The sequence below is a fragment of the Rutidosis leptorrhynchoides genome, chromosome 3 (genome assembly GCF_046630445.1).
Source record: "Rutidosis leptorrhynchoides isolate AG116_Rl617_1_P2 chromosome 3, CSIRO_AGI_Rlap_v1, whole genome shotgun sequence".
NCBI lineage: Eukaryota > Viridiplantae > Streptophyta > Magnoliopsida > Asterales > Asteraceae > Rutidosis > Rutidosis leptorrhynchoides.
The window spans coordinates 542943661-542959736 of NC_092335.1; the positions used below are offsets into that span (position 1 = coordinate 542943661).

Consider the following 16076-nt stretch of genomic DNA (forward strand, 5'->3'; position numbering starts at 1 on the left):
CTATATTACATCTGAAGAAAATATACATACAGATATTTTCATAAAGACTGTAATAAAAATTCTTTGTACAAAGTATTAATTGTGAAATTTTTTTTAACGGGTAGGTAATACCCGGGAAATATTTAAGTTTGCAATTAATATGTTACACTGTATATTCTTCAACTTTGATTCAAAAATTATTAACAATACTCACAACGATATACAATCATTTTCATAAAAATTCAATTACATATTCTGATATTGATGGATCAGAATCCAAGTCATAAATCTGAACCGGTAACATCATTCTTAGATCTCTACATCTTTCAAAGCTATACTTTGACTTCAAAACTGTGAAAGATCCTTTAGCGTTGTTTTTATCGAAAATAACCTTGCAATCCCTTTTCAAAGTATCCAGTTTTATCACACTTCCAACCAGTCAACTTCAACTTTTCAGATTAAGCCTTAATGTAACCTTGATATATACGTTTTGTTACTGGGGAACCTTTTATGTCCCACCACATTAGCAGTAAATTTACCAACAACTTCATTGATCTTTGACCTTTCGAAAAATCCTAATACTCATTGAAACCCTATCATTTACTCATTTGCATCGTGTAACGAGAATTGCCATACGAATTATCGGGAATTAGAAATCAGTATTTTGAAATCTTGCAGCACGTCTACGCCAACAGTTATATGTGTACATATAACGTCTACCTCCTGGACTTACATACTTTGAATGTGAAGTTTCTGAAAAACACCCCAAACTACGAAACTAGTTCTCCGAAATTTGGAAAAAAATGTTGATGAAGCAGCAAAAATTGTAAACGACCTTAACAGTCAAAAGTTTGATGATAAAGAATAGTATGGTGGTAAAGCTGAGAAAAATAGAAGGTTTGGAACTGGAAAACGGATTGAGCAAAGTATGAAGGAGGCTGTGGATAAATCACAAAGACTGAACCTGCCTTCAAAAAATCCAAATGATTCAGTGTCTGCTGAAATCCTTAGCGAATACCTTGCTTCCGAATCTAAACCCTTGCAGACAATATTCTTCATCATCCTCTGATATTAGAAATTCTAAGATATCATCGTATCTTTCATTATAAATATCCTCCATATTTCTGGAGATAATTCCATAATCATTCTTATCGAAAATCAATTTTCTCCTTGCGATATCTGTGTTACATCATAAAAGAAACTATTTTAGTTTCTAAAATCCGAAAAATTCGAAAAAAAATGGATGTTTTGAAGTAATGTTGGGAATTGAAGCATGAGTTAGTATAATATAATGACACTTGATCAACGTGATTATATTACAGTAAGTCATGCTGAGTTTCTAAATGGAACGTGATGGTTCACAGACCATATTGTCATCATGTGCCATGTTACACGACTCTTACATTCTACCTCATCTCCAAACATATTAAGAACATATCTTCTTGATAGTTCTATTTTTCCAGATATTCTGGTAATTTGACAAATCAAGATCGTGTCATCACAATTTCCTTCTTAGAACATTAATTATGTTCATTCCGAAATTCATATCTACGAATTCTAGACTATTATCCGCTTGACTTAAAGTCGGGAAGAGAAAACAAAAGCATGAAGCTTCAAAATATTAATGGAAGTATAAATCACAGTAAATTGGAGAGAGTATTAACTGTGGATGTCAATGATTATGGAAAGATAGAAGCAGAGACATCGAAATATAGGAAAAGATATAAAACTCAACAACCACCCAGAGATTATAAATCGTATATATCGATGAATATAGCAATATAAAGACAAGGGAGGACTAAAAACACTATAAAACCAAGAGTATAGTAGAAGTGAATAGATTCTTCTGGCGGCAGATGGAAAAGAAGAATGACAGGTATGAAAGTTAGGAGTATATCAAGAATCAGAACTGGATGAAGCATTTCACAATATTTTGGAAGTATGAAATGAAGAAGAAGATATAGGAGTGGTGAAAATAATGAAACGGAAGTGTTTAATTTATAGCAAAATATCAGACATAGCAATCGAGGCAGATTACGCATTTAATCAAAGAAAATCCTAATTTCCGCAAATTCCGAAGAATCAAATCTTATTTAGATAATGAAGATTTTCTATTCCTTAAATTCAGGAAATCAATCGTTACTACGTCAACAGTTAAGGCGAATCTCTATTCCTTTAATTCACTATTTTACGATAACTTCTCTCATATGCTTCGAGTAATTGGATTGTTTTATCCATATTATTCAACGGTAATAAAAATTCTATTTATCAACTCATATTCGCCATGAAAACATTTTTATTTTTAGCCATGACGACCTCACTCAAATTTCGGGACGAAATTTCTTTAACGGGGAGGTACTGTGATGACCCGAAAATTTCTGACCAAATTTAAACTTAATCTTTAACGTTTCCGACACGATAAGCAAATTCTGTAAAGTTGAATCTCAAAATTTTTGAACTATTCAATTACCTTTCGATTGTTCTCAACGATTCGTCAACAATTATATGTAAATAGATACATATATATACCATAACTTGAAAACGTAACAAAGTGTTGAGTATATGATACTGTGCATTAAACTTATTGGTTTGATTATCTGATTGATATATTTAGATACAGAGTTAAAAGATTATGCCAAACGATTGAATTAAAAGATAATTATTGAGTCCCTTAAGAATTATAACATTATTACGGGTCTCTGTTGTAAGGTCCACGTTGATTTGGGAATCGTTCATTCTTAACGGTATTCGGAATAAATGGTAAAGTGTTTATTTAAATAACGTAATTTGGACACATACAATAATAAGGAATATCAACTGTTGGAATTAGATATATGAATAACTTGCGATATGTATTTTAAAACGTGTTTATTAATATTGAAAATATATATTTAACAATACGATAAAATATAATATTAACTTGGTCATAAAAATGAATTGTTATTATATATATATTAACAAATAGCGAGACGATGATTTATAGAAGTAAATGATCAAAATACCCGAAATTTTAAGATATACTTTGAGTGGTATAGTTTAGGGATAATTTAAGGATATATTTTGACAAAGGTACGTGACACGAAATGTAAAATACAAGTTTTCTCAGCGTACGAAAGGACATTTGAAAAACCGGAACCGGGACATAAGTCGAGTGATGACGTACGACTTATCGGAACAAAAATTACAAGTCAACTATACATGTGAATTTAATATAATATATAATTAATTATATAAATTAAATATATTATATATATTATATAAAATTATGTCGACAAACAAAAAGTTAAAAGTTTGTGAGCTGGATCAGAGGGCCATGCGATCGCATGGCCTTGAAGCACAAATCCCATGCGATCGCATGGGGTACTTTTTCAGAAAAGGTTCTATAAATTGCGCGATTTGTGGCTCAGCTGAATCTATCTCTCTTTCTCTAGTATTATTACTCCGTAATATTTATTTAATTTATTTTATTATTATTATTATTATTATTATTATTATTAATATTATTATTTATATTATTAAGATTAATATTATTATTAATCTTATTATTATTAGTATTATTAATATTAATTATGTATTATACATAAAATACTACGACGAGGTCATGAGTGGGTTATTTTCAAAATGGTTTTCAAGCGGGATAGAGCTAAGGAAATTATGGGTTATTGCCAAGGAGGTTATGGGTAATGTTCGGGGGTATATTTGTGAATCAAACCTAGTGTTTATCATATTTGTTACGTCTACGTACTTTCCTACAATATTGAATCTCAATACTGATACGTAAGCACTCATATCTTATCTTTTATATATTAATTATGTATCCATGTCTAGTGCTCGAGTATATATATTTATATATGCTTGTATGCTAAATTCCGTCGTTAAACAGTTTATAATGAATCACTAATTAAATACATATATTACTGGTAAAGGTATATGATATACATGTTTTTGGAAAGCTGGCGAAAAATCAATAACTTTTCATTTAGATATCGAATAGTTTCGATGAACGAATTAAAAGATATGATCAACTGAATTATGATTGACGTTAATTGAAATTGCTTTTGAATCTGCAATTAAAATTTAAACAACTTGTTTACGAGATTGATAAAGTGAACTTTTAAATAGTACCAACCGAGTAAATGAATCCTTATATAAGGCACGTCTTGTTTTGTTAAACTATTGTCAAAATTGACTTTTTGAAATGACTTTGGATAACTATTATATGTCGATCTCGAGCATTAGGATTGTGATACACTATGACCTGACCTAGCTTGATAGACATTTATTGACCAACATATGTTCTCTAGGTTGAGATCTACGATTAATTGGTAATCCGAGTTTCGGTCACATTTTGGTGAACAACTTTATATGCTGCTAAGGTGAGTTTCATTGCTCCCTTTTTAATTGCTTTTCCAATATATATTTTTGGGCTGAAAATACATGCAATTTATTTTAAACGCAATGGATACAAGTACATACTTAATTCTACACTGAGTTTGAACCGAAAATCCCTTAGCTTTGGTAACTAGTAGCTGCCAGTACATAGTGTAACAGACTCGTCCCACATCGGTGGGAGAGGAAAACAAAGCACTCCTTATAAGGGTGTGGATACCTCTTCTGGTATGAAGCGTTTTGAGGGTGTTTACCCGAGAAGCAAATCCGTGAGGTAGAAGTGCGATCCGAGGTTGTACTCATGTGCGGGTAGCCCGTCGGTGATCGGCTTGTGTCCAAAGCGAACAATATCATACTATGGGCTGATGGTGATGTTACTTATGGTATCAGAGCTGGGGCCCGCATCGATGTGCACTGCGGGGACGCAGTGTCCCGAAGGGGGGGAGAGTTGTAACAGACTCGTCCCACATCGGTGGGAGAGGAAAACAAAGCACTCCTTATAAGGGTGTGGATACCTCTTCTGGTATGACGCGTTTTGAGGGTGTTTACCCGAGAAGCAAATCCGTGAGGTAGAAGTGCGATCCGGGGTTGTACTCGTGTGCGGGTAGCCCGTCGGTGATCGGCTTGTGTCCAAAGCAGACAATATCATACTACGGGCTGATGGTGATGTTACTCATAGGATATGGACTGGTGGGCGCGAATAACAGTATATGGATCCATAGGGCTTGACATCCCCGTCCGAGCTAGAGCGCTAGCCTTTTAACGGACGTGTGTTATTTGAGTTTAGGACACGTTGGTTTGCGTGTATTAAAACGAATGGGGTATTTATCATTATAACGTTAAAGCTTAGTTACCAGGGTGCTCTGTTACGTAGAATCTATTGACAAACTTTTGATAAACGTTTCTGGATGAAACAACTGAAATCTTGTGATCCACTTTTATATACAGATTATGCGAAACACTAAAACTATGAACTCACCAACCTTTGCGTTGACACTTGTTAGCATGTTTATTCTCAGGTTTCCTAGAAGTCTTCCACTGTTTGCTTATATGTTAGACAAGCTATGTGCATGGAGTCGTACATGGCATATTTTTCAAGGAAACGTTGCATTCACCAAATCATCACCATGTATCTTATTTTGACTGCATTGTCAACGGAAGTACTATTGTAAACTATTATTTACGGTGATTGTCTATATGTAGAAATCATCAGATGTCGAAAACCTTTGATTTAAATATTCATTTATGGTGTGCCTTTTCAAAAGAATGCAATGTTTACAAAACGTATCATATAGAGGTCAAATACCTTGCAATGAAATCGATGAATGACGTGTTTGTCTATATGGATTTGGAGCGATCGTCACATCTTATGGGCTAAATAATTATAGTTTAGGCCCCCAGAATATTAAAGGGCAGCAGGCCTTTCTCTCGGTCTCCCCCACGGAATTGGGATCGGGTAATAGGCTCCCATCTTATGGATCGTTTACCGTGGACCCGAATACTTAGACTCAAGAGACTATCTTGCCGAGTGCTTTTAATACTATGACCCTCTAGGATTATGGGGTTGCGGGCTAGTGTAATGACCCAACTCGTCATTATACCGACCCAAAATTATATATATATATATATATATATATATATATATATATATATATATATATATATATATATATATATATATATATATATATATATGAATAACACGACACCACAATTTACGTTTTCAAAATACTTCGAATACCCGATAAGTTTAAACAACTTTAATTTATTCAATACATAATTCCAAGTGTCAAAATGGGCATCACGACCCAAGACCCGTTTAACATAACCAAAAGGTAATTTCGACCCAAAGCGTTTAAATTCCAATATAAGACCGAGCATGGTGATTGGGAATGCACTACCCAATCCTAAGTCAAATTCAAAGCAAAGTCTTCTAAAGCATCACGCAGTAGTCCACTAGTCCCCATACTTACCCTTGCCGCCTCCACCTTAAGAATCTATAAAAATATAAACAACGTGAGTGTAAGCTATAAAGCTTAGTGAATGTAAACATACTATATCCATACATATGCATAAAATGAATACATATCACCAACACAAGTAATAAACACATACCGTATCCATGTATAACTAAGCAAGTTATACACTATGTTCCACTATGCCAAAACCACACGAGATTCACTACCCATATCACCTTAACAACGTCAACGGGGTTGACCTACTTGTCAATGTGAATCCGAAAATCACGAGATTCACTACCCCAAGGGTGGTAACCAAAACGAACAAACGTGCCACGTGGACCCTAAACTCACCGGGTCCATCATTCCACACATGTAAAGTGAACCCGAACGCACAAGGATCACTCTACCCCACCCGCTCCCATCCTATGCATACATACGCATATAATATATTTACACTCACCTTGTCGTCTTGATGAATGCAAACCAAATCCGCAATCCATCAATGGAAAGTACCTATTCCATTTATCACATAAACGAACAACAATTAGGGTGGATTACAAACCAACCCAAATTGACACCTAGTGCAATTATGACCCAATTGCACTTCCAAGCACAACCAATGCCCAAAATAACCAATAATCACTTAGCTCTAGTGAAAATGGTCCTATAACGCCAACTAAACCGAACACTAGTGTTAAACACTTTTCTTCCCCAAATTAACTTTCAAACCCTAATTTTGACCCATTTCATAATTAGGCTTCCAAACACACTCTTATGAGTTTAAACATCATCACAATCACTAGTTAACACACTTTTAAGTGATTGACACTAACTTTTAGACCTAAACATGGTCAATTAGTCTTCCAACTCAAAATCCACCAATAATGAGTCTAAAACCCCATTACTAGCTACACTAAACTCACTTTATGATCATCAATGGGTTTCTCATCAATTTAAGCTCAAACCCTAACTTTGATTATCAATTTAACAAATGAAATTCGGAGTTAGAACTTACCACCACTACCAAAATGTACCCAAGAAGGAGATGAACAACCTCAACACTTGCACTTTGAAGAGATTCCCACTTCTTCTTCCTTAAATCAAGCTTTCTCACTCTAAAATGGAGGTTTCTCTCACTAGATAAGATGAGAGTGTTTGTGAGTGAAAATGAGATCCAAACTGAGATCTAGATCAGTTTTGATGACTTCAAACTGACCCCTAGTGAAAAGACCAAAACACCCTCATTTAAACCCCAAAAAGAAGGTTAAAATCGACTCTGACTGGCAATTCTCACGACCGCGAGGCCCATTTTCGCCCTCGCATAACAGCAGCCCAAACTACCTGATTTGCTATTTACATCTCATGCCTGCGAACTAAGGGGTCGCGACAGCGAGCCCCTTGTTCCAACTTCTCTTCATTTTTTGACTTTTACTAATCGCACATGGTCCGTGTTTTAATGTTCTACAAACCCAATCTCGCGTCTAGGAACTTAAACACCACCACAAGCAATACGTTACGAAAATTGGGGTGTTACAGTTAGGTAATGGATACGGGTGCGTCCTCTCACCTTACATCTTGCGTTAATTCTGAGTTCCGTTTTAATCGTTGTAGGTACCCGTCTGTCGCTGTTGGAAACAGGAATACCATTCCCGTTGTCAACACCGACAATAGCCTGTTTCCAAACACCCACCATCCTAGACACTTAAATAATAGCCTCGTAACTCCTAACATTGTAAAAATGTAATTTATGTTCATAAATTTACTCGTGGTAATAAAGTATCTGTTGAATTTGACCCGTTTGGTTTTTCTGTGAAAGAACTTTCTAACACGCCACCTCCTATTCTGATATGATAACACCGGTGACCTCTATCCGGTGACTACTCCTGCTTCCCAGCCTGCTCATCATGCTCTTCTTACTTGGGTTGTCACGTGGCATCACCGTCTTGGGCATCCCGGCAATGATGTTCTTCGTAGAAGTATTTCTAATAACGATATCATTTGTAATAAAACGCCGCCGCCCGTGTTTTGTCATGCATGTCAACTTGGCAAGCATGTGCGACTTCCTTTTTCTGTTTCTAGTTCCAATGTTACTTCTGCATTTGATATTATACATTCCAATTTATGGACTTCACCTATTTCTAGTCTTACTGGTCTTAAATATTACATTATCTTTCTTGATCACTTCACACATTATGTTTGTGCGTTTCCTCAACTTAACAAATCTGACACAATTAATAAATTCATTCAATTTCGTACTTACATAAAAATTCAATTTAACAAAGAAATAAAAGCCTTTCAATGCGATCACGACGGCGAATTTCACAACACTGCCTTTCACAACCTCTTACAAACAAACGACATCCAATTTCGCTTCCCTTACCCTCAAACCTCACAACAAAACGGCAAGTACGAACGCATGTTTCGCACCATTAACAATCTCATTAGTACTCTACTTTTTCAAGCTCATCATCCACCTACATATTGGGTGAAAGCTATTCACATGTCCTCTCACCTTCTTAATATCCTTCCTTCCTCCACAGTCAATCAAGAAATTCTCCACACTCACTTATACAATCATAAAATCGACTACTCAACTATTCGCGTCTTTGGTTGTCTTTGTTACCCTCACCTCAACACCACAAACAAACTTGCTCCACGTTCCACTCCATGTATCTTCCTCGGATATCCCTCTAACCAACGAGGCTACCGTTGCCTTGACCTCACCACCAATAAAATAATTGTCTCCTGTCACGTCACCTTTGATGAAACTACTTTTCCCTCCAGTTCCATGATACCCTCTCAACCTCCATCTTATGCCTAGCTCGATCCTCCCCCAAATCTTCTCTCTCGGTCCATCTATATTCCCTCATCCTCGGATACTCCCACACCATCGAAGCCACAGTCTCCCCCTACTGAGACTACCGTCACCACTACGGAAACACAGTCTCCTTCTACTGAGACTACCACCACTTCCTCACCATCCGAGACACAATCTCCCCCCTACTGAGATTACCGCCATTTCTCCTCCCGCTACCTAGTCTAAAAGAAACGTTCATTAAATGGAAGATCACAAACTGAATTCAAGGGCCTAAAACGTATGTTAAACAACTTCAAATTTGGGAGCAAGGAAAATGTTTTATGGTCACGCATCCTTCACAAAAATGGTACTTTCTCTACCTCATACCTCACACAATAAATAAATGAAAAAGTTGTATCTCGAGCAAACAATGTTCAAGAGACCATCATAATAACCTTCTCCCACAAAAAAATGAATTATTTGTATGGCGTACAATCAAAAGAAGACTCCTGACTCGTATTGAGTTGGATAAAAGTGGTATTGATCCTAATTCATTAAGATGCCTCATTTGTGATAACAACATTGAATCTATAGATCATACCTTTCTTGGTTGTTCGTTTGCAAAAGACTTATGGAATAGGGTTTATAGATGGTGAATTTTGGGCAACATGAATTGGTCAAACCTAGAGGATTTGTTTAAAGGCATCAAAGAAATTTCAAAACTGAATTTTAAATTGAAATTATGGATTTGTGGTTACACGATTTGGAGAAATAAAAACCTCACGTTATTTCAAAATAAGAAAAGAAATGGACCAATGACCCTAAATGAGATCCAAGTAACATCTTTTGAATGGAATTCGGGTCGATTTAGGAAGATTAAACTTGATTTAAACCAATAGCTCTTAAATCCCAGCTTGTTCAATGATTACGGGTGTAGATTGGGCTCAACTGATGATGACTCCCTCGTTATATGTTTGTTTTTCTTGTTATTATAGATCCCTAATGTAATTTTGGGTTGTTTAGATGCATGCTCATGAGTATGCATGATGTATTCAGTGTATAGCATGATCCTTATGCTTTGTACAAATTTCCATTATATATAAATATATTTTTCCTTTCAAAAAAAAAAAACTTTTTTAAAAACCTACACAAAAATAGACAACGGAGAAACAAACATTGGGTATGTTTTGAAACAGTAACATAAGTTGTGGGGCTAAATACAAGGTTGAAAAAGACGCGAGACGGGGCCGAAACGGTAGTGACCTCAAAACGTCGCAACGGAAAAAACGGGGCCGAGACGGGGTCGAAACGGATGCTGACTAATGTTGACTTTATATATATAAATATATATATATACACATATTTTAGAGCTAAAAAACCTTCGTTGACAAGTTTGTACCTATAATTGCTACTAGCGTTAATATAATACAAAATGGAATACTAAACTAAGTCAATTTTGATCGATTTGACCGACTTATGACCGATTTTAACAGAGTTTCTGACTTTTGACCGGCGTTGACCCAAATTTTCCTGCATTTGACCTGACTTTTGACCGTTGACCGGCTTATAAGAAAACGGGACAGGGTCGAAACGGTTTAGTCACCAAAACGCCGCAACGGGCGTCGCAACGGAAGCAACGGACGCCGTTTACAACAGTGGCTAAATATACCACTTGGAGTGTAAAGTACTAATTTTGACCTTTTGGTCCACCCGTGCTTAATATTCGAATATTTATAGAAACTGGTCCACGTTGCACACAAGTGCACTTATTGTCTCTCCCACTCTTAATTCTGCATGTCCTTTTCTTATTTCTCATATATAACTAAAAATTGTTCATCAAAATTAGTTAATTTGATCATGAGAATCACCATAACGAAGCGGTTGCTGTTGTTGTTGAGATCTTTACTATTATTCGTCGTTTTATTTATAGTTACGATCCCAACTTGTAGCTCGTCTATTCCTCACCGGATTCTGTTGGATACGGATTTCGATACCGATGATTTTTTTGCCATGTTATACCTCTTGAAACTTAACAGATCGGAACTCGACTTACAGGTTCGTTTTTCATAATCTTAAATTCATAATTAGAGTATTTAATTTAGCCTTGTAGGGATCGAGTACTTCATGTTTGAGTTTTACTTGAAAATTGATAACGACAACTTCTGTATATATTTATTCTTAACAAGAAATAATTTTTGAAATTAAAATAGTAGTAAGTTGTGATTAAAAATTTTGAATTGTTGATGATTACACCATTAATTGTTGTACCACTATGGGTTGGGTTCACAGGTTATATTTATCTTAACGACATGTTTTTAATTATTTATTATTCACGGAGTAATTTTACTCAGAAAAGAAGTACAGTACACGATTAAGTGGTGTTATGCGGCCGTAACTATTTTTTATGACAATTTTATACTCCGTATTATATTAGTGGAATTTAAATCTAAAACTTTTTGTAATTTCATCATCTCAATCACATCCCCAACGACTTTGATAGATGATAGATGATAGATGATAGAAGATAGATGATAGGAGTACGTCACAGATGATAGACAGGTGTTACAACTCTTTATAGGATATAAACCTACGTGTCCAATTGGTTTTACATGGAAACTTTGGTTCTAATTTTTATAGCCACGTCATGTAAGATTTACTAATATCGTTTTTTTTTTTTAAATGAAAAGTTTACTCCTTCATCCCTAATTAATTATTCAGTATTCCATTTCGAATGTCTCAAATTAACTTTTCACTCCTATATATAAATAGATAAGAAAAATAAGGTAAATTCTTTTATACACTTATTTTATGCATATAAGACGATAATTAAACGTAAGGGGTAAAAATGAATATTAAACAAAAAGTATACTCTAATTGTTCCAAAACATATGTTTCGGCAGGGATATGCAAGCCCTGTGTTGACTTTGTCAACCCATCCAGCGGTCCCCCGTAGCCCACTGGAGCCTGGCGAAACACCTTCACCCATAAATCACCACAATATGCCAGCGCCCAGATTCGAGTCTGCGTGAAGTCATTGTTCCAACACTTACATATGTGGGACCGATGGGATCACAAGGGCCGGGTACCGTTGAAGCAATGCTTCGTTGGTAAAAGTATACTCTAATAATGAAAATTTTTAAAACAAAGAGTACCAGTCTATCTAATAATGAAAAAATTTAAACTACATTTTTTTTTGTCTATGACAACTAATATAGGACGGAGGGGTATTAACCAAGACGCTTTCGAAATGAAAGTTACTATCAAAAACCAAAGAACAACAAAACCAACGACACCCTCGAAACTAGTGCATGGAACATACTAAACTAAGCGCTATCTATATCGAGCCATGCCTAACTGATAATATTATACAAAGAGACAATAGCTAAAATAACATTCAACAAAACAAGCAACCAACAACATAGAAAACCAAAATCGACACTGACGTCAACCGCTTCCAACCTTGTCTTTCTTCCATTTCTTTTTAGTGGTTAATTCAATATTTCCTAAATCATGAACTTTGGGACCAAGTTGTCTTGGAGACCGTGTTCGACTTGAAGACTAAATTGTATTTTGGTGACTGTGCAGTCCTTGTAGACCAAGTCAAACTTAGAGACCAAGTTGTGCTTGGTAACCAAGTTGGAGTTTGATTATAAAAGATAGTCATGCTTTCATCCTCAATTTTCCACATACAAACAATATACTTTAAGATTGAGTGAGAGTCTTTGTAAGAGTTTATTGTGTTTAAAGGAGAATTGTTAGATAGTAGTCTATACCATTGTAACAATATATTTTTGTAACATTTTATGATATAGTAGACTATCAGGTCTGTGTCATTGTACATATTTGTGATATAATGTATTTTCCCTTTAGAGGCTCATTGTTTTCCTTCTGTTTTGGAGTTTTCACGTTAAATCTTGTGTTTTGAATTGTTCTTATTTCTTTACGGTTTGTCATTTGACGGAGGTCTCGGTTATAGACATTGTTCTAAATCTAAAAAGAACTAGCAGCTGAACTGTGCTGGCTTTGCGCTCGACATCACGACTGTGCCGTAAATCGATTGTAGTTAGTCAACAGAAATTTGCAGTAGCTTACTATGAAAACAAGAAAAAAAAACTCAACAGATATAATCAAAATCACAAACACAGAAAGGTAGCTGGTTCCTGAAGACGGCAACGGAAACGACTTCGTGTGCTAAGTCATGATCTGTTCAACCCAACTCAACTTTTTGTTCCACTTATCTATTATTATTATAGTACTTTTCTAGATTTTGTGTTCAACACAACTTAAACAGTTTCGTGTTTTCAAGTCTAGATCTGAGGTCGATGATAATTCTGACGTGAAATCCGTCAATTTCTCGTGTTTATCTTCTTTAATTATCACTTATCAGATCTAAGCAATGTTGGAACATACTTGTTCCTACTTTCTTTTATTGCACACCACTCAAATATAAAATAAATATATAAGAGTTAAAAGAACACAAAAAAAACACCATGGACTACATTGTTAATATTCTCTGCACTTTATTCATGTTCACTAAAGGCTTATATAGACCCGATATACATACATGAAAATAGAACTAATTAACTACCCATGTTTAACCCATAACTCACGTACATATTAAAACTAACAGTACCCAATTACTCCTAACCTATTTACTCCTAAAAACAATGAAAACATGTGAAACCATAATCCCTACAAACGTGGCCATGTTCCTACCTTTGTTGACCATTGACTAACTCCAAAATTCACATGCCTTTTACATTCTTCAATTGCTACGGTTTCTTCAACCGGATAGTTTATGTAACACCCGTTTTCAGTTACGTGTTATTTCGAACGACATTCGAAATACGAGGCATGTAAGCGTATATTTGGATCTCAAATATAGTTGGATTTGATGTTCTAAAACCTTACCATTGGATAGGAAATCTCATTACGTTTCCAACGATATTTGATTCATCGAAAACGGAGTTACGGTCAAAACGTTATGGCCAAAACAAGTTTGCTGAAGTTCGGATGAAACAGGCAAATGCCGCGGCGCGACCAGAATGGCCACGGCGCGACAAAAGCCTATTTTGAGGGTCAGAAAGCTTAAAAAAAGTGATCTAAAACCACCCTTTGGGCCACGGCGCGACAAACCTGCTCCGCGGCGCGACAATAGGCACGTTCTGGTACTTTTCAGCCTTTTAATGAGTTAAATGAGGGGCAAAGTTGGTATTTCACATATGGACGGGTCTTTGGCCATAAAACTGATCCTAATCTTATCTAAACCTCATTTCCTTCTCATTTCTTCCCTCCCACTCACACCCCAAACCCTAGAGAGAGAGTAAAGGGTTTAGAGAGAGAGCTCGAATCGGGGATGAAGAAGAGTGATTCGGGTCGGGTCTCAAGAGTTAAAGTTGTTCTCCTCGTTCACGGCTACGTTGTGATAGTGATGGTAAGTTCTAACTCCGAAATTCATCTTTATGATTTGGTATTCGAGTTAGGGTTTTTAGCTTTTTAGTTGTAAAACCCATTTAGATGATGAAGTGGGTTTATGGAAACTAGTTATTTTTGATACATGGCGGGTTTTGGGTTGATTGACGTTTTGACCATGATTAGGCTTTGGTTTTGGGTGTAATCACTTAGTTTAGTGATTTTGGAAGCGTTGGAACCCTTTTGGGTGTATTCGAGTTGACTAATTTTGAAATGGGTCAAAATTAGGGTTTATGTGTCAAAGTGGGTTTCGAGTGATGAAATTATGAGTTTGGGTCTTGCGTATGTTGGTTAAACGTTAGAACATCTGTGTTGACTCGGTTTTTGGGTGTAAACCCTAATTTAGGTCAAAACGGGTCAAATGGGCATTTCGGGACAAGTAAGCTCGATTCGTTGTCAAATTAAGTTTTAAATCAAGTTTTGGTAAATCAAGTAGGTAAATACTTGATTTAAGTGTTAGTGGTTGTCTTGGAAATATAATCACTAGTCGTTAGTAATTTTGGGGCGTTTTATGACTTTGGTCAAAATGAGCAATTTGAATTGGGTCAAAATTGAGGATGACACTAATTTGGATTAATTGGATGTTAAACGCTTTTGTTGAGTGTTAAATGATGCTTTTCATGTAATTACTCGCGAGAAGTGATTTTAGGTTAAAATTTGGTGTTTTAGTAATAAAGTCAAACTTGGTCAACCATGGAATGGGTTTTGTGTAAAATACGAGCTAGTATGCGTTTAAAGGTTAAAGTTGACATAATTGGGTATTTCGAGAACGCGGGAACTAGTCTCGCTAGTTTTGGACCTTCGGGTAGCGTTAAAAGTGCAAAAGGGTATATTTTGCACTTGTTGTTCATTTGGGCGGGTCGAGAGTCCAAATGGGGTTGTATGTTGATTATGTGTATACCTATATGCGTATTATAGGTAAAATCTTGCTCGGTTGCGTGTGGTGAAGATTTCGTGCATGGTTTGTAATGCTCGAGTTCACGAGGTGAGTGGAATAATTATATGCGTAGGTATATAATATATTTATTTGTGGTAGCGTGAGATGTGAAGTGTCGAGGTGTTAAGACACCACATTTCACGTGACGAGTGAAGCATCGAGGTGTTAAGATGCCACTCGAGGTGAAGCATCGAGGTGTTAAGATGCCACCTAGGAGTGAAGTGTCGAGGTGTTAAGACGCCACTCCATGTTAAAGGGTGAAGTGTCGAGGTGTTAAGACGCCACCCGAGGGTGAAGTATCGAGGTGTTAAGATGCCACCCGGGGGTTAGTGATACGAGGTGCTAAGTACACTAATGGATGTTATGAACACCAATGGGAAATTCGAGTACCATCCCTTGTACGATTGGTTAACCATGGTTATTGTGTTGTAGTGTAGCATACTATATTGTTCGTGTTATATATATGCTATTGTTGTGCTAGCTTGTTGTATTGGAGGTTTATAGCTTTGTATTGTGATGATAAGCTATTTGTGTTGCTAGC

At 36.0% G+C, this 16076-nt stretch overlaps 1 protein-coding gene across 1 annotated transcript in view; it reads left to right on the forward strand.

Moving 5' to 3' along the window:
- Positions 1-10911: 10911 nt before the first annotated feature.
- LOC139898475 (nucleoside hydrolase 3-like) overlaps positions 10912-16076 on the forward strand; it is a 32055-nt gene continuing 26890 nt past the window's right edge. The window contains exon 1 of the mRNA XM_071881209.1: positions 10912-11181. Coding sequence (XP_071737310.1) covers positions 10921-11181 — 261 coding nt within the window. The 5' untranslated portion in view covers positions 10912-10920. The remainder of the gene's footprint in view (positions 11182-16076) is intronic.